Source organism: Miniopterus natalensis, chromosome 9 (assembly GCF_054644295.1).
Source record: "Miniopterus natalensis isolate mMinNat1 chromosome 9, mMinNat1.hap1, whole genome shotgun sequence".
Lineage (NCBI taxonomy): Eukaryota > Metazoa > Chordata > Mammalia > Chiroptera > Miniopteridae > Miniopterus > Miniopterus natalensis.
Window position 1 is genome coordinate 73,705,797 of NC_142089.1, and position 24,098 is coordinate 73,729,894.

At 42.4% G+C, this 24,098-nt stretch overlaps 1 protein-coding gene across 1 annotated transcript in view; it reads right to left on the reverse strand.

Moving 5' to 3' along the window:
* The window catches only part of DSP (desmoplakin), a 39,395-nt gene that overhangs the window by 11,489 nt on the left and 3,808 nt on the right, over positions 1 to 24,098 (reverse strand). The window contains exons 2-17 of the mRNA XM_087820656.1: positions 16,369 to 16,471; positions 14,865 to 15,013; positions 13,953 to 14,127; positions 10,696 to 10,824; positions 9,555 to 9,605; positions 8,505 to 8,666; positions 7,875 to 7,979; positions 7,011 to 7,106; positions 6,072 to 6,197; positions 5,396 to 5,548; positions 4,126 to 4,280; positions 3,225 to 3,351; positions 2,262 to 2,463; positions 1,802 to 2,028; positions 949 to 1,115; positions 386 to 524 (exon numbers count right to left, since the gene is read on the reverse strand). Coding sequence (XP_087676782.1) covers positions 386 to 524; positions 949 to 1,115; positions 1,802 to 2,028; positions 2,262 to 2,463; positions 3,225 to 3,351; positions 4,126 to 4,280; positions 5,396 to 5,548; positions 6,072 to 6,197; positions 7,011 to 7,106; positions 7,875 to 7,979; positions 8,505 to 8,666; positions 9,555 to 9,605; positions 10,696 to 10,824; positions 13,953 to 14,127; positions 14,865 to 15,013; positions 16,369 to 16,471 — 2,266 coding nt within the window. The remainder of the gene's footprint in view (positions 1 to 385; positions 525 to 948; positions 1,116 to 1,801; positions 2,029 to 2,261; positions 2,464 to 3,224; positions 3,352 to 4,125; positions 4,281 to 5,395; positions 5,549 to 6,071; positions 6,198 to 7,010; positions 7,107 to 7,874; positions 7,980 to 8,504; positions 8,667 to 9,554; positions 9,606 to 10,695; positions 10,825 to 13,952; positions 14,128 to 14,864; positions 15,014 to 16,368; positions 16,472 to 24,098) is intronic.

Genomic DNA, 24,098 nt, shown 5'->3' on the forward strand with positions numbered 1-24,098 from the left:
GAAAAAAAAAAAGTTTATAAAACTCTTTTAGAACATCCGTATTTTTAAGTGGTGATCAATTCAGGAAAATATATTTACTGATTGCGTTTCCCAATATTTGTGTATTAATAGTTCTGAGAAGTCCTAGAGTAAAGAAACCAGTTTAACTACTTTCACCTAAGCATTCTGCAGACTAATCTCACCACAAATTACTTTCTCACCTAGTTCCTACTAACATACTCCGGGAAAGCAGTGCACCAGAGATAACAATTAACATCAACATGTGTGGCCAGCGAAATCTGGTAATCCTCAAAACGAATGAAAACTTAGCGAAGCTTCCTCACTGGGGACTGAGTCCCGTCTCATTTCCTACAACCGGGGCCGCCGTTACACCCTCCCGCATTACCTTCAGCCCGCAGCGGTAAGCTTCCACTTTGTCCAGGTCCAGGCAAACGGTTTCCTCTTCAGTGAGTCTGGCTTCGTAAACCTTTAACATGTCTTCTGTTTGGAGAATGGCCTGGAGCAGTGCTCGCACTGTGCACAAGCTGTGAAGACCAAAAGAGGCAAACAGCATTGCCGGTGATTTCATTAAATTTTGAACATCTGGCCCCTGCCGCTATTAATGAAAATAAACAATATTAAAGCAGGTAATTCATTTTGCCTCTTTTACAATCTGCAGGAGCAATACATCTGCTCCAGGCCACCGTTTTGCGTTCACTGGAGAATTCTAAGTTCTGGCCCTTAGAGTGTACCTGAGTTGTAAGATCCGTTAGACCTCAGAGCAGTGGAATTAACTCCCTTGGCTAGAGGAGCCTCTCAAAAGCACAGAAGAATGTCAAGTAAGCATCTAGTGAAAACAGAAACTGTAAGGCAAAGGATTCAGCAAGCCAAGCATATAAAGCAAGTAAATCTGACAAAACGGAGCTCGAGCAAAGCAGAAGGTCTGAGATAAGCGTTAGTTGTGATTACCTATTTAAGTAGCCGTCTGTAACGCCATTGATGTTCTCCAGTTTCTGAAACAGCCCGAATACCTCATTCTGTAAGTAGCAATATTTTTCCGAACCTCTGAAGTTAGCTAGCATATCTTTAAGCTGGTTGAGAACTTCAGCAATTGCTTGAGAATCATTCTGCACACCCTGTCAAAAAAGGAGGAGAGCTCTTTTGATTTAGCTGTGATTTCTTATGATCATTTTTGTCCTTAAAAAGTTCACTACATGTAAAGGATTCAAGAAAGAAACTAACTTGACCTTTTGCTTCCTCCTTCAGGGAGATCTTATGAACACTGTGTAACTGTGACCCCTTACTCAGAATTTTCACCTTGGACATTCCAGTGCAGTGCCAGGCGTGGCCGGGCAGAGAAGACCACTGAGCTGTGAGCTGAAACACTTGCACCGCGGTCCCAGCTCCATCAGTGGCTTTAAGCTTTTACTCCACCGATCAAATCTCTCAGTGCCAGTTTCCTGTCTATAAATAAAGATCATTCCACCTGTCTAGCCCATGTCATAGGTTGTTTTAGGCAGAAGCCAAATTAATGTTTGTGAAACATTTGAAATGAACCAAGTACTACATGGCACAAAGGAAAAACACTATAGCCTGATTTAGCAACTCACAACCTAACAGCAACGGTGGCTTAGTCCCCAGCCTGGTAAACTTCTACAAATCTGGAAGCACGGGAAACAAAAAGAAAAAATCATGCCAGAAACCTGTTTTCTCGAAAATTAATGTTTCTTGCTTATAAATATTTAAACTAGGAGTTTTTAAATTAGTTTTCAGATAAATATAAATATACCTGGAATCAGGCAAAATATTAATAGGTACCTACCTTTAACTCATTTATTTTCACTGTGATTTGGTGAGAAGACCCTTGGTCTGCCAGAAGGATGTTTTTAAGAGCCATTCTGCCCTCGCAGTGCTCCATCTGCCTGCGAATCTTCTGGAGCTCTATCAGCATCCATGTTTCCTGCTTGTCATTTTCTCTGTTGGTTTCAATTACTTTATTATGGTTGACATCTTGGCAGGAACCAACATGAGTGATTTCAGTTGTGGTTACTGTAAAAATATGTTAGGGCCACAAAAATCAGAGAATTCCTAGTTAGAAGGGAAATCCATACTGCATAAAAGTGTAGCTACTTCCTTTGATTTGATTTTGAAAATTTAGGGTATAAATGAATTTTGATATATTATTTTTCAAAGAAGTGATTCTGAAACTAGTTTTATGCCAACTGCTTTCTTTTAAAACTGCATGTATGCTTGACACAAAGAGAAAGATGCTCCAAACCAACCTGTCTGGTGCTGAGGGTGGCCGGGCAGTTGGATGACCAGCGTCTGGTAGTGCTTCTGGGCATCCGTGAACTGCGACTGCATTTTCCGTTTGTCGTCATCTCCAAACATCTCTGAGCCTTGGCTGTTTCTGATGAACTCTTGGTAGTGTAACTCAAGGTCAGATATTGTCTTCATGTAATCTTCCTGCCGCATGGTTTTCAGCTGGAAGTAAGCCAGGCAAAGTGATTTATGGTTGCCCCCATAGTGCGACCAAGAAAAAGTCTGCTGAAAAATGCCCTATGCTAGATGGGGCTTAAGGCAATGCTCTTAAGGCCCGTTAAAACACAAAAGGTCTTTGAGGTGTACAGATTGCTCCTACGAAACAAAGCAATTTCTTTTTTCCAGAATTATTCTTTAAAGGAAATATTATTCGGAAGCCCCAAATGTAAAGCAGATCACAGCAAAGCTGTCCTGACTAAAAAAAGAAAAGGTTAAGGGAAGCCAAAAATGACCCATTTTGTGCCCCTCTCCTCACAGCCATTCCAGTCATCCAAGAGGACCCCTTCACCTCGAATTCTTAGACCCCAATTTGAAAACCAATGATGCTGAGTAACTAATGCTTTGATGTTCTTCCAAGAATTCTATTCCACCTTTGATTTCTGTGGCATCCAGCAAATAATTTATGACCCAACTTTCCATTACACCTACAGAAATAGGATCCAGAATATTACAGGACCACGTGCCTTTGCCACAGGTACTAATGGCCTGTCAGGTAACTTGAATTGGTCTGGTAACCAGCCGCACGTGAATTCCTCCCATTCTGTATCGGACAGGCCAGCACCTCTACGGCAGGCTGAGCTGATTCTCTCGGTGAGAACAGCAGCATTAGCTGCACAGCCAGAAGGTCTGACCGGCAGAAACGCACACTGTGGGGAGCAGCTCAGTGCCTCTTCCAGGCAGCCTGGGGGGTCCTGGGGACATACCTTGGCAATAGTCATGGCCCTGATTTTCTCGATGTCGATCATGCAGTAGTGCCAGGACACCAGGCTCTTCATGTTGATGTAGAGTTGGTTCCACAGAGCCAAGATCGCCTCGTAGTACTGCTCGATCCTAGGAAGCAAGGGAGGACACCCTGAGCCTGGCTTTCACACTCCGTGTCACTCGGGAAACCCGGCCATGCTTACGTGACCTCACAAAAAGCTAAAGAACTAACAGAGGAACAGGCGAATGTGTAAGTTTCAAAACAGTCGACACTGCAACGCATTTGGACTAATTTACTCCCCAAAAGTACATTCTCCATGATCTGTATTAGCGTAGATAGTTCCAATCATTTTGATCAAAATATACAGTATGATGTTTTTGATCTGATCTGCGCAGTTTGTTTGCAGAGCACACTTTTTAATCGACAGAGGCCTAACACTGGGGGCACTGCAGGGACAGTGCGCCCCTGGGACGCGGAGGGCTGCGGGGCCTGCAAATGAGCACGCGGGGCTCCTTCCTATTCGGAGGGCGCTGCCGTGGACAACCGGCAAAACAAATGTTCCACCGATCGATGAGCGGATATTGATATTCAGGGCATTTTATACTGTGGCTACAGGCAAAATTACTGATAGTGTAAGAAGGGAAGAGCTCTGAAACTATGCCTTTTAAGCTTATGACAATCACACTCTCTAGGCTCACAGGCAGACACTCCTTCTGCTCCTCCCGTAACTGCTGCAGTACCTTCAACACAAAGTCATAGGGAGTGTGAGGGGACCTTCGTGAGGCTCCTGCTGGGACGGGGAGTTACAGTAACAAAGGGGGTGTTCGCGTTTCCTGCCTAAGCGCTGGCCCCATTGCTCCCCACTCCCACTGTCCTGGGAACGAGGAACTTGAGCGACTCACTTGCCGGCCAGGTCCACAGCCAGGGGGTTGGGAGGAGGAATGATGAGGCTGACGGAGGGCACGAGCATGTCCACGCCTCCCGGGCCCGTCACGTACCACTTGCTGCGCTCGTTGTTGTCTTTCAGGATGCACTCATCCCCTTTGTGCACAATTTTCTGTAAGGCAAGCAACCGGCCTTTGGCTTTACTCATGAGCACGCGTTTTTATATTTTTCCTCCAAGATGGAAACAGGGATGAAAGCGTGCAAATGATTTGGGCTTATTACCTTGCTAGCTTTTCCTCAGATGAAATAATCTTTACTCAATACATGTGAGCCTGAAAGGTGTGTGTAAAGGGAATGAGGTGAAGCTGTTTTCCAGAGAGAGCCCGGGGAACCCACTAATCAAGTGAGAAATCCTTTGGGAAGGCAAAAACTCACCACATGGCTTTTCTTTGTTTGTGATTTCGTGTTTTATATATTAGACTGTAGTGTGTGGGAGTCACTTGTCTCATTCATTTGCTCTTAAAATTTTTAAATAAAAAATTCTGGTATCAGGTCCTCAAGAAAATAACTTTCTAAATTAACTCCAGCATCTAAATAGCTTCCTTTCTAAGTTAACTCTATATAGCTTCTTAAAATGGGTAATTAAAATATGAAAACTATCTTAACCAGTGAAATGTAACAAGCTTGATATTTATGTACTTCACTCTCCATTTCAACTTCTTATTTCTAATCTCCACATAAGTTCTTAAAACATTTCTGCATGGTAAAATGGCTCCATTGTTTTATAATATTTATCTAACCAACTAAACACATTTTATATTTCTTAAGTCCTCCATAATTTTTGTAAGAAAATAGAGCTATGGTAATTACATAAATAGTTACTCAAAACAAGTCCTCTTTCTATACAAATATCTGTATTTCACACCAAGCCTGTAGAATTGGCACGCTCGGTTATCTGCAATGACTTTCACTCTACTTGCAGCAGAATGCTCACACGTCTCATGTTAAAGTTTGAAGGTAAGAGTGAACACAGATTAATAAGTTTTGCATATCAGAAGAAAAAAGCTTGAAGACTTAGAGCAGTTTAAACATAAGCCCTGTCCTAATCACTGGCACTCTCATGTGATCCCAAACAAACCTGCTGCACTTGCTCTGCACTTGCTGCTTTGTGTGCAAAAGAGAGACATTTACTGAGGCATTCGCTGGAACCTACATTAAATTCTGCCCTCTCAATGGACAAAAGCCTTTATGTAAAGGAGGGAGAGGCATTGAGACGCGGGCACACACCTGGTCTTGTTTGTAGTCGCACAGAGCCCTGAGAATAATGGGCTTATTGCTTCTGTAGTCAGGGTTCCGCGGTTTCAGCTGCACAATCTTCTTGGACTTGTTCACCAAGTTCTGCACCTGGCGCTTGTATTCAAGGATTTTCTCTCGTTCTTTCTGCAATTGCAAATAAAATCATACCTTAACATAGACAGTCTGTGAATTTTAGATAAGATCTTCAAATGGCATTACGAGAGCTGCTGTGCCATTACAAATGACGTATCGCTGTATTAGCTGTAAAAAGCCACAAATTCATCTATGTCCAGGGACTATGGTAATCTTTCCTAATAAGCGGCTCCAGAAGCCACACAGCGTGAATGAAGAGGGCAGGAAAGAATATCATTGTGTAAAAAACACTGATGTTGATAAAACTTGATATAGGCTTTTCCAAAGGAATTTTCATGTTTTTCTCTCCATTTTTGTCCTGAGCAATAGTAATTACTTTAGCAAAAGTAATTTTCAACAGTAGCTGAGCATGTAAAGAAATTTATTTTGAGAAGTCACTGAAAGATGAGGAAATGTTTGTGTGAGCTCAGGCATGTATCGTTCTACACAACAATGCAAATCGGCAGCCTGAACTGCGTCGGGCAGGGGCACTTTATCCTGCATAAGGCTGCCGGGCCTGGGTCTGAGATGGTACCTCCAGCTCCTTGATCTGGTCCAGCAGGCGCTGCAGGGGCATGTTCTTGTCACAGTGGTACTTCTTCCTGATGGAGTCTTGAAGGCCCTTCAGGTAAGCTTCGGTCGACTGGGCCTCTTCGAAAAACTATTAAGGGTGAGAGTGATTCCGTGTCAATGAAGAGCATCTCCATAAGCAATACCATCTACTATTCTATTTCAAGGACTATCCTCCCTAAGAATATATTTGACAGGTGGCTAAAGAAAAGATTACAGCCTGGCTGGTATGGCTCAATGGTTGAGCATCCACCTATGATGCAAGAGATAGAAGTTCAATTGCCGGTCAGGGCACATGCCCAGGTTGCGGGTTCGATCCCCAGTAGGGAGCATGGAGGAGGCAGCCGATCAACGACTCTCTCTCATCATTGATGTTTCTCTCTCTCTCCCCCTCTCCCTTCCTCTCTCTGAAATCAATAAAGATATATTTAAGGGGAAAAAATGAAAGAAAGAAAAGATTACAGCACAAAGTATTTTAACTCATGTGGCAACAGGAGGCTATTTGAACAATGGATGACCAGGTTATCAATCTATGTTTCTCTAAATTAAAAACCAGTAAGCAGCCCTACCAGAGTGGCTTGGTGGCTGAGCACTGACCTACAATCCAGGAGATCAAGGTTTGATTCCCAGTCAGGGCACATGCCTGGGTTGTGGGCTCGATCCCCAGTAGGGGGCATGCAGGAGGCAGCTGATCAATGACTCTCTCATCATTGATGTTTCTATCTCTCTCTCCCTCTCTCTCTCTGAAATCATTAAAATAATACTTTAAAAAACAAAAAGCAAAAAATCCAGTAAGCAGTATTTATGTAATACTTTGAATACTGTTTTTACTATTTTTTAAAACATTCAAAAGATAAGGTATTAAGATCTAAAAGACAATTAAATTATTACTAAGCATAAAAACCTGAAAGTAGGCAGCATTTTCTTTGAGATGAACATCAATGCATTTGGTGATCTGAAGAATCCAGCTCCACTGTGTCTGCAGAGTATCCATATATGCCTGAAACAGAAAACATCAGCTGTCTCACCACCACTCAGCCGTACAGGGACATCTATTCTTTAATAGATATGTGAGCCTGAATGAAAGCTATGAAATATTTTTTATCTAAATCCAAATCAAGGAAACTTCTTTCCAAATATTAAAAACAGGATTTCCCAACAGGGAACTCTTAGACTGAAGAAATTAAATTTTAAAACCAGTTTTAACAAATAGATATCATTAGGAGTATTACTCAAAATATTCACCCAAGTGGCATACCTACTGACCAGTCAGAACAGACACTGGGGACAGCCCTGGAACAGGGTTCCTCCACCGCACAAGCCCTGTTCCTAGATCATGGGAGGCCCAGGCACCCATGCCAGGACTTGAGGAGCTTAAAGCAATGACTCTGCCCAAGTGATATGGTAATATTTAAATTTTTTTAACAACCAATATGACCTTACCAGTGCTACCAGCTAATGTCAGCCTTGAGCACAGCCCACAGATGGCAGTCTAGGGCAGAGGTCAGCAAACTACAGCCCCAAGGGCCACATCTGGCCCACGTGCCTGCGTCTATACATAAAGTTTTATCAGAACATGGTCATGCTCACTCATTTACATATTGCTATGGTTGGCTTCACACTACAATGGCAGTTAAATCATTTTAACAGAGACCAAATGACTGGCAAACCTAAAATATTATTTGGTCCTTTCCAGAAAAAGATTTGTCAAGCCCTGGTCTCATTTCCCTTTTTTTCCTAGTAAGGACCTAAATCTCCCGAAGCTCACCTCAATTTTGTCTGAAGCCGGGTGCTGATTGAGAACAAGCTGGTCGCTTTCTTGTTTCAGCTTATTGAGCTCCTTTTCCTTAACCTCCAGCTGACTCATGCGTATCTGTGAATGAAAGGAGAGCAAATCCTTCAGGACAAGTCGCCAATGGCCTCCCAGCATTTCCACCACAGGATGTTAAACACAGAACTGCAGCTGGGAAACGGACCATGCCAGAGAATCTCGTTGTGTGTTCCTCAAGAATCCTAGCATTTTGAAGACCAGAAAGGATGTTTGAGATCATCCAGTATGTGGCTGAGGCCAGACTGGGGACATGTCCAAATTCACACAGGTAAAGTGACAGAGCTACAGCAAATGCTGAGATTTTCTAATTCTAGGTGTTAATCCACCACGCTACTGTGCTACCCCTGGGATACGCGAACCAACGAATTCCTACACCGCCTGCTCTCTTCTGGGATGTAAATGCACCCTCCCCCTTAAGTCACTCAAAGGAATGGTTTTTCATGACTGTTTTATCATAGCCTATTTAAACTTAAATTAAATTATGACAAGCCCATTCATCCCCACCTCCTAGGCCTCGAGGGTGACGGCCTTGAGGGGAGCATCAATAACTACTTAGGGCAAGCTTACGGAGAAGGCCTCCTGCTTCTGGGCGATGTTGGTGTTCTTGTCGCTCCAGTCATAGAGCAGCTCCTCCTCCTCGCAGTCGTTGATCCACATGATCTCTCGGGACGTGGCCTGGATGATGTTCTGCAGCTGTCGCAGGTGATCCATTCTCTCGAAGGACGCTTTCTGTACGGGGCGTTCAAAAGCAGCATTAGGACACCACCAGGCAGATTAATGGCATTCTCTGCAGATTTCACAGATACACCCGTGTGGTCCCTTTTCCCCAAAAAAAACCCCCGTAAGAATCAGTAAAATGTTAACCTCTTGCATTCACTGGCCACCTGGTATGTGACCCAGCCAAACTTTTGAGGAGCAAAGGAGCAATTTTAGATTCAGTGAAACAGCCTAATCCAGAAGGGCCTTCATTCAGATACTGATGTCTGGATTCACTAATTAGTTTGAGACTATAAAGGGGAATATGGGATTCTTAAAAAGATAAATCAAGCTTTTTCTGCCCTCTCCAACACCCCCAAAATTCAAGGTGCCATCAGTCACTCCCCAAACCTAATAGGAGTGTCACTATTAGCCACGTTATTTAAAAACTAGCACTGCCAATTAGAAAATATTGAGAACGTGAAGACAGGGTGACACAAATAGGCAGAAGAATGGAAATATCTCTTCTTATGAGTCAAGTAATTGATTCAGACTTTATCATAAAATGGTGATGATGGTGTAAGGAAAGCAAGCCTCACTCTTGCTTACACCTCATGAAAAGACTACAATTCACAAGCAGAAAGGCTTTATTGCTTTAACTGCAAGTACTAACAAGTGCTACTGATGTGCCACGATGCAAATAGAACAGCCTTCAAATAAGAAAATCTTTTAAAATTCACTTCTAAAGGAAACCAGCAGTGGAAATGAAATTAGCGTCTCCAAACCCCCAAAGTGTACTTCTAAGTCCTTCCAAAGTTGTCAGGTATAACACCTAGCAGGTGCCTTACCCCAAGGCAGTGCCCCATACTTATGGAGCCGCACTGAACTGAACACGGAGGCTTCAGAAATAAGTCGGCTTACCAGCAGGTTTTCATACTCTTCCTCCAGCTGGTAGATGGCAGATTTCTCGCGCTAGAAGGAGAGAAACAGCAGGTAATGATTTCACTCCCCGTGTGGGTTTGTAGAGAAAGAGCAGTTTCTCTACACCTCCTGTTGTCAGATACTGACTTGACATCATTCCACAGACTATTTTCTCTGGAACATCTTTCACCCACAGAGCCCTCTCCCCAGCTGCTGAGAAGGCGAACCCTCGCTGGCCTGGAGGTGCCATCTCCACAAGTGAAGGCCTGATCACTGTCACTTAAAGACCTGCTTGTTACAAAATTGTAGAAGTCTGAATATATAATTTAGGACTCCCTAGACTTAGGGAAAATTGATCAGATACTCAAGTGGACAAAAGTAAGGCAAAAAAGAAAGCCAGCAGAAAGGAAGATGAATAGCTCTGTTCTAAATATAAAAAAAAGTCTATTGCCCTGACGGGTGTGGCTCAGTTGGTCCCACGCACCTCCCAGTCAGGGCACATGCCCTGGGTGCAGGCTCCATCCCCAGCAGGGGGCATGCAGGAGGCGGCCCATTGATGTTTCACTCTCACATCAATGTTTCTCTCTTCTCTCAAAAAAATTTTTAAAAAATCAATAAAAAAATCTTTTTAAAAAATGTATAGAAGCCTGGGGGTGGGAAACTGAGTGCTTAAAATCAGATGAATATTTTATGTTGTAATTCTCAACCCAGCTTCGAGTCAGTCCTTTCAGCAAAGGAATCGGGATGAAACATAATTTTCCTCAGTAGATACATTTTAATTACCACATAGAAAAGGAATCACCAAGGACATAAAACTGTATGACAGTCAGATTGTCTCTATTTGAAGAGACGCTCTGCATTCTGAAGGAAAGAACTACCACCCCCAAAACGCTCTCTTACAAACTGCACACAAATGAGTGTTTGTATTCCCTTAGACTTTTGCTTGACTGCCCCTACCCAGTGTTAACGCAATATCCAGATCTATTGTGTTCTACTTCCCTGTTTAAGAGATGGGATTTTTTAAACTTTCCAATCATTTGGGAAAGTAATCATAGGCTAATGTTTCAGACAGAACTGGCTGGGATCAAGTAATTACACAATCCTTCACCATGCTTTTTGAAAGTGAAACATTTCAAAGTACCAGGTCAGCTTTAATTTTGTCCAGCTGCCAGCGGTAGTCCCCGATGGCATTGTGGATGCTCCTGTGGCTGCCGATGTGCTGCTCCACCGAGGCCATGTCCACACCCCAGGAGACCATGTCCATCTCCGCCTGCCGAGGGAGAGAGAGTGCCCTTCATTCCTGATCCTGTGCACCTGACACATCTTCCTACAGCATCAGGGGTCAGAGTACCAAGGGCCACACACAGCTTCATTCAGATCAAACTGAAGATATAAATATTCAATATTGAAACAAACAAACAAAAATCTTTTTTAAAGGCTTGGGATTTCCAAACAGCTAGTGGAGGTTGCCAAATACTTTGCTCAACTTGTCTGACCCCAGCTCAAGATGGGCTGAGAGGTGATTCAGAAATGAGATCCCTGAAGCCTAGATGCTGTCCTCTGAAGAAAAAATCTACATGGGCACATGCAAGTGGCATGTGTATGTGTGTGTACCTTGTGTGCACACCTATGTACTATACCTAACATATAACATGTCATAAAATATTGATAAGTTTCTATAGTCATTTTAAAATGGGCATCAAAACAATCATATACTTCTTCCCAAGCTAAATAGGTAACCTAAAAGTATTTTTTGTTCTTTTTCTTTAAATTGTTTTGATTAATATAATTGTTGACTCTTTAAATCCAGCATTTACTATTACCTTTCAGAATGCAAAGCTACTACAGCCCATTTCAAAGAAGAGTTACAACAAATACGCAGGGGAACTTCAATTCATGTTGGCAACCTTGACACTGTGGGTTTACAGTAGCTTTTTAAAAATGAAATCTAACTTCCTATTTTGTCTCCACTACTTCCAATTTAAGAATGCCCCCTGAGAATCAAACACATTATTCCACAAATTTCATCTCCTCTTTCTTTTGCACGAGCCCATGTAAATTTCCAAATCACCTGTGTCATCTCCCAGACATGCCAAGGGCAAACATCCCAGGCTCTTATTACAGCAAGAACATAACACATATTGTTCTAAGCCACATCCAGGTTCCAACACACTTGGCAAGCTTTCAGAAAGGGGAGCCATTTCAGAGTCAGACAACCGCGACTCACCCAGGACTCTGACCCTTCTTCCCCACAGCTCCTTTTGGCTTTCACCGAAACAGGTGAGTGCACTGGGTATTAATAAGATGACCAGGCTCCTGCTCAAACCCCTCATTACCATCCAGGTGTATAGTATCTGACTGGTCCATCAGCAGAAACACAAATCAGGGGAACAAAACAAAAACCTGGCACTGGAGGTGTGTGCCCGGGACACTGCAGCCTTATCAGCCGGCCCAGCGGCTCAGTCTCCTGGGAGTGAGAGGAAGAATGCGAGCTATGCTTTGGGGACTAAGGGATAAGAGGAAAAGAGGCCCGAAAGAATCCCAGAGCAAGCCAGCAATCAGTGATAAAACCTCATGTTCTTTTGAAACCACAGGGGCCACCTGATCTGAAAAGCATCGCTCATCAACGGTTAGAATAGGCTCCCAGCGCCGCAACAAAAAACTGAGTCCCTGTGACGATGCCATTTTCCAAGATTTAAAACACTGAGCCTTTGCCACAAAGACATTCTTACAAAGCTGCACCCAATGTGCATACAAAAAGTGACAAATTCTGAGTTGTCGTTTTACATAACTGTCCTACTAAAAAGAAATATAGGGAATCTGATGTTTCAAAATTTGGTTCAAAGGTTGTTCAACCAAACATCACCGACCCTGAAGATGTAGCTCCAGCCCTATCAAGCCTCCCTTTGACCTCTCCATTCCACAGGTATTGAAGCGTACCCCTCCCCCAGTCCTACCTGAACAGGACTTTATTACAACTCATATACAGTATTTAATCCCACTCTGCTCTGCAGAGAAATTTGGCATTTGGATGTATGTATCTTGTTTTCTTCAACAATAAGTCATTTTCAGGGCCATGAAACATAATTTTTGAACCCACAGTTTCTGGCATGGTGCTAATACCAAGAAAATGCTCAAGAAATGTGTGTTCAGAGATTAGAAGGGAACTTCACAATGTATATTATTGTTGAATCACTATGTTGTACACCTGAAACTCACATAATGTTGTATGTGAATTATACCTCAACTAAAAAAAATTAGAAGGGAATTTGAAAACATGCAAATAGGCTTGTATTTAGGTATCTCATACAAAGTTATTAGGGATTAATAACTTACTTTTAGCCTACCTTCTGTAATAGTGATATGCAGTCCTTATAATAAGTGGGAAAAAGTAAACTCAGTGGATGATTATTTAGCCCCATAAGCGCTCACCACTTAGGAAAGTACACATACAAAAATTTTTAAGTTGTCGAGAAATTTTAGAGCCACTGCTAAATTGGTCCAAGAACTAGTAATAAAACCAGCATTTCTTAGCACCACAACCACACTGCATCACAAATGATCTCTCCACAACTTATCATCCTGACATATCCACCTTCTAGAGAAGGATGGTCCATTAGGTGCCAGGTTTTCATTATAAAGTCCCCATCTCCGTGATTATGGCACATTTCCACTGCCACCTGCTCATTACAGCGCATAATCACCACGTAAAACAACAAAACAGTAATTAATGCTGAAGAGTACTTTGCAGAAACTCCGGTTCTAGGGAAGGCTCCGCACACACTTCTGATGCCATTACTTCACTTCACTCCCACACCAGTGACGTAGGATTGCACAAGACAGCTGACACTTCAAAATATGAGGTGAGCAGCCGGCGAGCCCAAACCAGAATATCCAGTTTTAGCAGGTTTCCAGCTCCTCCAAATTTGTTAACATTTTAAGTGGGCCTCCACAACATTCTGTTTTTTTAAGTACCTATCAGTAACCCAGATGAGATCAGTTACCACTCGAGAACAGTGCAGGTTTTTTAGCACATCAAGTCCCACAACAGATTTTCCGGTTGTGCACAGTAAGAGCTAGACAGTCAAAATCTACTAATTAAATGATACCTGTTAAATATTACCTGTGTGATAAAGTATGACTAGAAAGCAGTGAGGTTGATTCTCTAAGCCATACGGGGGGCGAAAACTAACAAGTTTCATTCATTTCAAAATAGACGCCCACTTCCAAATTGTGTACGAGGAAAATTCCAAAAAAAGTCGTCACTGCCATCTCAGGGCCAGAACACCCTTTGTGCTCCTGACCACTGGGGCTGCCCCCGCCCCGGTCCATACGCCTGACTACAGACTGGGGACGTCTGAGAAGCAGCCCTTGTCCCTCTGGAACCTGCTTACTTACCCTCTGCTGCCTCATCCACCCCAGACACTCGCTGGTGAGGCGCTTGGTGAATTCATCCCACCCAGAGCCACTCTGACAGGTGTACCCGCCGCCACCCTTGGAGCTGGCCCTCCGGACTCGAGGGACACTGATGGCTTTATACAGGGCTCGCATTTGCTCCTGGAGCTGAAGCAGTCTGAAAGGAAAGGAAAACAATTATAGCGGCACAGGAAGACAGCAAATAAAAACCCGTGCTGGCTAATTTCCCCTTTTCTGAGTCTCCTTTGTGTCAGTACAGGGGTCACAAATGTCTTATTTGAAGAATATTTTTCTTTACCAACAGGATGTGAATCCTGATCGCATACAAAAACTTAAATATGACGATGCTCAAAGCCTGCCACATCATAAACTTCCACTGGCTTTGCCTAACCTGGCCGTGCCTCCCGCTTGCTCATGAGTTTCACCCTGGGATTTTGAGAGCAAGATTCCAGGCACCACAAGAGCAAAATCAGACTGCACGTCTCTGCTTCAAACTGCATTTCCAACCCTAAGACTCTCAATTTTGTTTTCATTAAACTGAGCTTGACTTAGTATCAGGCTCCTAGAGAAAAATGCTGTGCCAAAGGCCTTTGCTGGCTCCTCAAGGGATATACAATGAACATCCAACGAACTCAACTCTTCAAAATACACACACTCTTTTGGGCAGGTCTGGTCAATTCTCACGGCAGCTTTGTGATTCCACAAAAGATGAAGGTAGTGCTTTTAGTCCATTTGCATTAGACAGACATAAAGCTGCAAAATCCCAAGGAAGAGAGCCTGTCCCTGTGAAGATCTATCTATGCTTCCTTCGGGGGAGGGCCCGAGTCCCGGGGTTGAGTGTAACTAGTTGTACGACATTCTCTCGAAAGTGCATTCGTGCTCTCTGAGAAATACCTTTTCTGATAAGCATCGCAGGGCTGGCCCATCTGCCGCATCTCTCTGATCAAGCTATCAGTAATCTCCATCTGGTCATTGGCCTGAGCAAAACACTCGTCCAGTTCTCTGCTCCGAGCCAGCTGTATTCCATCTCCATATTTCAGTTCCTAAAAGAATGTGGGGAGGCTCATTAGCCAAAATCTGTGGGCTGTATTTTAAATTTCCACCAGGCTTCTAAGAGTATATTTACAGAATGCTAATCTTTCCCTTTCTTCTGAATCTGAAATGCCTATCTTTCATATTTACACAGAACTCTCATCTAATGGGAATATTTCTGAGGTAAGAACACTGTGCCGTGACACTGGTGAAGGTCTTTTACCCACAAACTGAACTTTTCTTGCATCTTACAAGAAAATAAAATTTCAGTTCTTAAAAAGAAAGCTTTCTAATCCACCGCATTGAGACAATGGATTTCCTGGTTTTGACGATGCACTAATTATGTGCTATGTCGCCTTGGAGGAAGCTGGGCGATGAGTGCCCAAGACTGCTCTGTACTAGTTTTACAACTTCTTGTGAATCTAGAATCATTTAAAAATAAAAAGGGTTTTACATGGATTAAAGTGAAGTTATTTTTTAACTGGACAAAATAAACCAGAACAAGAACCCACACATTATTTAAAATTAAGAAATTAGAACATTAAGATAGTCTGCAAACAGATATATAAATTCATTTGATTAAAATCCCTCTTTTTATTTAACAGGGGTATTTTGTCATGAGGCAGATTCCAGATATAAACCGTACATTAATAAATGTCAGCATTGAGGAGATTGAAGAGATACAGTAAACTGGAGAAAGAACAGAAAAGGTGGCTATGGCCCCACCATTTTCTAGCCCATTTTTAGCAAACTCAGAGTAAATGTGGATGCTACTGTCTTTTAAAATAAAAACTTTAAATGGGAGGAACATCACGGAAGCCGTGATTTTCAAGCCTTTGTCAATGGGATCCCAAAGCTCTCTCAGTACCATCAAGGAACATCATGAGGCTTTCATAAATGTTACCATTTTTTCCTCAATTTTCAATTGCTTATTTTTCCACATATATATCTTTTTGTTTCTCAAATAGAATTGTTCTTACAATACGGTGATTTTTTTCCTGAAAACAACCACCACGTATTAAATTGATGGTGTACATCACAATCAGTGACATAAAGCATTTCTAGGAAAAGAAAGTATCACAAAATAAACAACAGGTTGCTGCAGTTCCAACAGGTTGTTACAATCTGCAGTGTAAACATTTGTTGAGGGGAAAAAAAATTGTGTAAAAACTGGTTCCCGTTGTGAAACCAACATGACAAGTAGGTTAAGAAGATATGCATCCCTATCTAGTCTGTTCTGAAAAGACCATCTCCAAACACTGAGCGAAGGAGGGCGTGAATGAGGGCGCACTGGTGGGGCGAGGAGAGCCTAAGCTAACCGGGGACAGGCCGGGGTGCGGGTGACACTGGGGGGCAGGAAGCTCACCGGCTGCACAATCAGCTCGGCCCGCATCAAGCAGTCCGCGCAGTTCTGCAGAAGCTCCTGGATAGTGTTCTGGTTCTGGTGCCTGGACATCGTTCCGGTTTGACTGATGAGACAAACAGAGAAGCAGGCGTGAATGATTTTCCCAATTCTGAAATGATGTCCAACTTTCAGAAAAGTGGCAAAAATGAGACAAAACACTCCTGCAGTCCCTTAGCCCAGATTCCCCAATTCTTAACATTGCCTAGTCGCCTCTATCCCTCTCTTTGTATATAAATGTATTTATACATTTTTCTGAACGATTTGAGAATCGTGTCCCTTTAACCCAAAATATTTCAGCACGAATTTCCAATTATATAACCACAGTACAATTCTCAAATCATAACATTTAAAATGTATTGAACACTAGTTTCTACCCTACAGAACTTTTTCAAATTTTACTACTTAGCCCAATAATGATCGTCACACCAAGTTGTTGTTGTTTTCCAGGTCCAAGATCCAAATCAGAAATACTCCTCTGAGTTGTAGAAACACATTTCTGGCAGCTTATCTGTCACACCTCTTGCTTCAAACCCCACTATGCCCAGCCCCGCATCCCCGGGGGAAGACCTCACAGCCTAAAGGTGCTATTGGCAAGTCCAGCTAAGGAAAACAGGAGCAGACAAGAGAAAAGTGTATTCAACAGAAATATTTTCTGCAACCACAGCGAAAGAAAACAGTGGTAAAGAAATGATGGTGTGAAGAAAGTGACGGAAATTTAAACATCTTTAACGCAAAAACAATTCCTTTCAAGATGACCCTAGAGTATTTCCACACGTACATGTCAAATGAAGCTCTTTTCTGGAAGACGCACGGCAGAAACCTTAAAACAACAGTGGTGCTTAAGAAGAATGTTGTAGATGTTCCATATTTTAAAGAAAGACATTACAGGCATTTAATCTGCTCCAGTTTTAAGTAAAAAGAGCAAGGTATAATAACACAGTCTTGCTTTTTAATTTGCCAGGATCCATTATGCCGCAGCAAAACCTACGGCATAGTTTAGTTTAAGAGAGATTTAAAGCATATTAAATTATTGTTTAATGATCGGGAAAAGGCCTCATGAATGTGCTACAAGAAGCCTGAGTCCCTCACGGGGCTTCAGAGCCACCCAGTCTTTCGGCCAGGGCCGCCTGCAGATTAAACCGATTGATGCCTGTTTGAGGTACTGGGCTTTCTCTTATGTGCGTCTGTGTCTGGGGTGAGTGGGGTCGGTGTATCTGTAAGTGTTTTAAAGAAAGAATTTCACTGTTTAAGAAAAAGGGTTTGAAAAGCACAGGCTGTACTATGCCTAGATGGGGTAAGATCAAGAGAAAGTGGGGAACTTCTCCCACCAGGCCCGTTCCGTGGCATTTCCCATCAGGAAGCACTCACCGACTTTCTCTCTGCCACCTATGAGGTCCCTCCCTGCAAGCAAGGCTCCTCGACAAGCCCGCACTAGCTGCATCTATGTGGGTGAGGAACCAAGCTTTCCCTGGGAACCACTCCCAGGTGACGGATGACATGGCTCCTCCAGGCAGGCCCAGGCGATGTGCCGCCTGCACGGCCCACCTATCAAAACCAGGTCACCACACCCCCCATGAATGCAGTCAGTCTTCCCTCCGCGCCGGGCTGCACAGGAAACCTGGCACACTCCTGGTCCCGCTGAGATACAAACAGGGCTGCTTCAGCTGTCTAAACTTGCACAAAATTCCGACTGAAACAGAACACCTTCCAAAATGCGCTTATTGTAAAACAGAGGAAAGGAACTCAAGAAACAAGAGAAAAAATTCAGGAATACGGAAACCTCCTTTAGAACCCTAGGATGGGTAAGGAATTAGGAAGGTCCTATGTAATTACATTGGTTGTTTTTATTGAAGGGAGAAGAGAGTCCCTTTCTTCTGAAACATTCAGTAATTCTGTTCAGCTATTTGGTTCACAGGGTGATTCCCACAAAGACTGCCAGTCCCTAGGATATAAGCGAAAGGGCTAGCTCTGAGCATTATGGAAAGCCCGAGTTTCTTAAATGATTTAATAATATGCACTTCTGTAAAAACTATCACTAACTGAGCTATTAGGCAGCGGCAGGTGGGGGAAACTGGGTGAGGGTTATATGAGAACTCTCCAGTATCTTTGCAACTTTTCCATAAATCTAAAATTACCCCAAAATCAAAATGTATTTTAAAAAAGACGGACCAACTCAGCTGTGAACGAGTATGCCGAAGGGTACATGTGTCTTTTTAAAGCCAGTTTATGACTAAGTTCATTTGACAACAAAATATAAAACTCGCCTGCTTTTTACCCCACTTCTACAGTAGTTAGTTACAGGACACTTAGAAACTGACTGTAGCTAGGAAAAAGAAAGGTGAGGCAATTAAATGTTGGCTTAAAACAGTGAACTTCCCACATTGTTTCTGTTCCCTCCTACTTTTAAAAGACATTCCTACTTCTCGAGAGAGCAGCTGACATTTCTATTAAGATAAGTCACCTTATCTGCTTCCTGTCACCTTCATACATCTGAACTTAAAAACAAACAAAAAACAAACTTCATATGCTGTTGATAGTACCAAAAAGAATTCTTCATGCTCACTGAAGGATTTGCCTGTGTTTATCACACATGCCCTTGACATCCACTAAAACCCTATGGGTTTTACTTGACATTTTAGTAAATAGATTAACAACTACGTAGGAAAGAGGAATGCACAAAAATCTAATCCCTTTAAGGGTCAAAAAATGGAAAGCTAACATGTTAGAATAATGTAACGAAGAATCTTTGGTATTGCTATTTGTCCACAGGAAATTATCTGATTAACCGAATTTCATCTTAAACACAACTCTCAATGACTGCGTCTGGTCCCGAAAGCAGGACCTGCCTCTCCTGCCTTTCACTTCAGTCTGAGTGGCTGAGGGCGCCCTTTGGAAGCAGATCCAGGTGAGAAAGGGAACCTCGGGAAGAGCTCAGTCCATCCAACTGAGCCGGAGGAAGGGAGACTGAGGCCCCTGAGGTTTAATGAGCGGGGAAAAGGGAATCCACCTTCTCAGCCCAGGGAAGAATCCACACGGAACCGGCTGCACTCACATCAAAGGGGAGGTGCAGGTAGAAAGAGCTGTGACCAAGGGGTCGGGCTGGCGTCAGACACTCAACACTGTGCAGAGCTGGGCTCTTCAGCATGACAGCCAGGAGAGCTTGCTTCAGGAAGTGTGTGCGTTTTCTCAAAGTTGTGTGCCAGGCAAAAATTTTAAGTCAAATCCTGTTTTCTATTGGCCTCATAACAATTTTAGACCTTTTTTTTAATCTCAGAAATTTCTAGACCTTAGTTTTCCATCTGGTAGGCTAGATGGCATCTAAGATTTCTCTAGTTCATGCTTTCTGTAACTCTGTTTTATAAAACTCATTCCTCCTTTGAAAAAGTACAAAAGTTCTATGTTCGGTCTAACGGTAATAAGTGTCCACGTCAATTCATATAAATGAATGCACTTTGAGAAAAGGCAAAATTCTATCATATGTGAGAAAATAATTTTTATAAGGATTTTAAAAATCCCCAGCCTTGAAGAAATTTTCAATCCTGGTACATTCGGGTGTTACGGGTGCAGAGGTTTTAAACCATGTTAGGATTGAACTAACAAGCTCAAAGTTCAATTTTTAAATCCCACTTCAGTGGCATGGAAGAGGAAAGATGTCAGGTAAAAATAAATAAATAAATAAAAACCCTCATTTGGGCGAAATCAATAAAAAAATATTGACTTCTTAAACTAAAATTAATAGCTGTCCTTAAAAAAAATAACATTTATTCTTAAAAGTTTTTAACTTTTTCTGAAATTGTTTTATCTCCAAACTCACAAAGACAAATGATTCATATGTCTTTTAAGTTGACCTTCTAAAACATGTTTGAACAAGTAGTCGTTCCAACAGTTTGCCTGAAGATCCCTTTGTCAGTGGCTAAAAGGAAAACAAGTTGTGGATTTTAATCCAAAGATGAAGTACATGAACATGTGAACAATATTAGAGAGCTTTGTATGTTTTGTTTTACCACCTCTAAGTAACACTCTTTTCTTTTAAAATGACTCCAAAATTAGCTGTCTTAAGGCATTAGTTTAACCCTTGTTGCCAAGAATATTATTAAAGAAAAATTATTTTGAAGAGAGGTATGCAGCATTACAAGGTAAAAAATATTTTTGAATAATAATAGTTACTCTGCTTTGTTTTATGAAAGTAATTTTATAGCAAACTATTCTGTTCATTAGACTCTTGGCCCAGGGTCTAACTGTGCATTTTTGTGTGTATACTTTCTCTCCCATAGGATTCCTTCTTTCCCTTCCTCCACCTCTCTCTCTGTCCCCTCTCCTTCCCTCTACCTCTAGACTTTCTTTTGTTCACTCACCCACAGAGGGTCCTGTACATGTGCCAGAAATGGTGTCATGTCTTTTTGTATTCAGATTCATAGAATAATGGCCTTGGAAAAGCTCAATAAATATTTGTTGAAAAATAATGAATTACGCAATGCACGAATATGGATCTTAAAACCAATAGGCTTAGCATTTGCACATATACTACTTTGAGTTTCTTTAAAGAATCTTAAGTAAAAAGAAAAAAAGATGTGATATCTGTAAAAAAATATTTTTACTTCTTTGTTTAGGAACAATACCCTAGCTCCAGGACTCACTAAACACTCTCCCATCCTCCAGGAGTTGCAGAGCAACTGCTGCCTCCTCTGCTGAGCTTTCCCACGCACACCTCTGCTCTCATTCTGCTATTTACACACCTGTCTTCCCCACTCCTGAAGATCAAAGTCCCACATCTTCGACTCCTGAAGGCGCCTAGCAACACAATTTGCATGCAGAAGGTGCTTAATGCATGTTTGTTTGATTTATAGTAAAGTGTAAGAAAAACAAAGTCAAATAAAAGACTGATATGAGGATGTTCCCACTCATCTCATTACTCCAATTTCCAAAGCTCGATCAGGTAGCACAACTATCCCCACCCATTCCCACCCTAACAGCGAGCAAAAAAGGGTGTGTTTTTTCCTATAAATTTAAAAAAGAGGGCCTCCGCTGATCTTTCATCTTGTCCTCACGGGGGAGCTTTGGAATTAGTGCTCTAATAATAGTTTCATTTCTGTTCCCTGTTTATTATTTTCACACTGTTTTTGGTGGATTGGAGGGAGGGGGGAGACTGATCACCTATCATTAACTTCAGAAAGGCTTTGAAGGCGGACAGACTTGGCCTCCACTCCCTGCCCAGCCGCTTCCCGGTGTCCGGTTGGGATCCTGAGCAGGTTAGGCTCTGTGGCTGGAGTCTCCGCATCTGCGACGTGGAGCCGCACCCACCTCCTGCGGGTGCCAGGCGCCTGCGCCACTCATGCCTGCAAAGCCCAGCAAAAGCTAAATCCTCACTGCAGGCGAGCCCTTGTGTGGTGGCTGCTGCTCCCATGACAAGGCGCTCAGATTTCATTTTGATTTTTTACTTTGTCATTTTTGCCCCAGTTCATAATTTTAAGGATATCCTGAAGCAAATTGTGGGATGAGCAAAAAAAAAAGGGGGGGGGGGGATAAATGGATTAGAATTAAGTGTGAGACATTGCAGAGGTTCCTAAAATTACCTACAAGACCCGAAAATAATAGTTTAAGACAATTCAAAGGGAATGATAGCATGAAAGAAACTTATTGAAGAGATAGGGAAATTCAGAACAAGATGTGTTCCTTTCCTTTATTAAGCAGGGATGACATATAAATACTTGGTCCTTACAAATTCAGTGTCAAAATAGGGATCTCTATTTTGAATTACTTCTCTGTGAAAAGTTACATTCATTCCGAAGTCTGAAGGAATCATTTACAAGTTATCTGATTATCCATCAAGAAGTCAACTCCTTTTTAAATTTTTTCCAGGTACCAGATGAAGCAAGGGACATTATGTTTGCAGGTCAAAAATTTTAATTACGCCCGGCTGGGCATGGCTCAGTGGTTGAGCGTCGACCTGGGATCCAGGCGATCGGGGTTCGATTCCTGGTCAGGGCACATGCCCAGGTTGTGGGCTCGATCAATGACTCTCTCATCATTGATGTTTCTATTTCTCTCTCTCCCTCTCCTTTCCTCTCTCTGAAATCAATAAAGATATATTAAAAAAAAAAAATTTAATTACAAGCAACTTAGACCTCTTACTAACATGTCGTCACTTTCATAAAATGTAGATTTCACTTTCACGAGGTCTTTGAAGGTCCTGGACCCTTCCAGCCCGAGCTGGAAATGATTGGGCTGCACTAGCATTTTACAAGATGTTGCTTCCATTGAGTGGCTCACTGAGTCTTGGGGCCTGTAGGCCAGTGGCTTCAACATCAGAGCCACACCTGACCATTTTCCCATGAGTGTCAGAGGGAGAAAGAGAGAGACAAAGGGTGGGGCAGTGCTCCCAGCGCTGGTGCCTCCAGACTGAAGCAGCACTCTTCTAGAACCTCCTCTTCTGGAAAGACTGGTTAGCAGAGAACTGAGTTAGGCTCTCCGAGTCACACCCAAGCCCTCCTTTGCTCCACCCTAAGAAGTCAGCATTGAGGCATCAGGGGCATCAGCAGTTTTTCTTCTTTCCCAAGACATCTCAATCACCTGAACAACAATGAATTATGCCCATATTTAGAGAAAAAAATTAACTACTGTAGAAAGCTGTTTTGTAGATCTGCAGCATCAGACTGCATTTTTCCTAAGCAAGTGGAAACTCGACAGGAGTATTAATGAAAGAACACTGTGGTTATGAAATTAATATTTCACAGGAATGCAACAAGTGAATAAGTGAAAACTCAGATACAAGAGTTTACAAGTAGGAGAGATGAATTCTAATCACTACAGTTTGATAGTTTGATTTTTTTTTTCCTTGAGTCATTGTGGTATACTGGATTAAAATGTAGCTCAATCACTGTATGATCAAGGCCAAGTCATTTAAACTACTTTAGCCTCAGTTTTCCAGCTATAAAATGGGCAGTTTGTCATGAGGTTTGAGATAAATACATAATATACCTGGCACATCACAGACGTGTTTGCCAGGTGATGGTAACTATTATTAACCACTGATGTGATATTTTTTATAAAATATATCACTTTTTCAAACTTGATAACCATGTAAATGTTATCTAACACATATTAAGCTAAACTGAATCTTACTTTGCAGTCGTTTCCCAGAAAAATATTTAGAAAATCTATTCTATGAGTCACCCAACTCTCAGCCTGTTTTCTCAGACTCTCCCTTGCCTCTCACGTCCAATTCTTGGCTGAAGCTGCCACTCCACCTAGCAATATCTACTTTCCTGACCTACTGTCATCAGACTCAATCAGACATTTGTCACCTCCCTCCTTCACTGTTGTAATTACTTCCTTAAGCCAACTCCCTCCTGTAGGCCCTCCCCACTTCATGCCACCTGCATACTGAGGCCACTGAAACAGTGCAAAAGCTCTCAATGCAGGAGACCTTCACTGGCTTTGATGAAAATCTGCAATGGCTCCCCTCTACCTATCCAAATTTCCCCATGAAGTCAGGTCTGTAAGGCACTGGCCCCAACCAACCCTTCCTCCTTAGGTCTTACTGCTTCCCCACCGACAGTGAATGCTCAGAAAGGACATCACTCTATAGGCCTTGAATTTGCTCCTGGGTTTCCACCTCTCCAACAGTTCTTCTCATGCTCTCTTCCCCCCCTGGAATGCTCTCTGCCCACCCACCTTTACCAGCTGAAGTA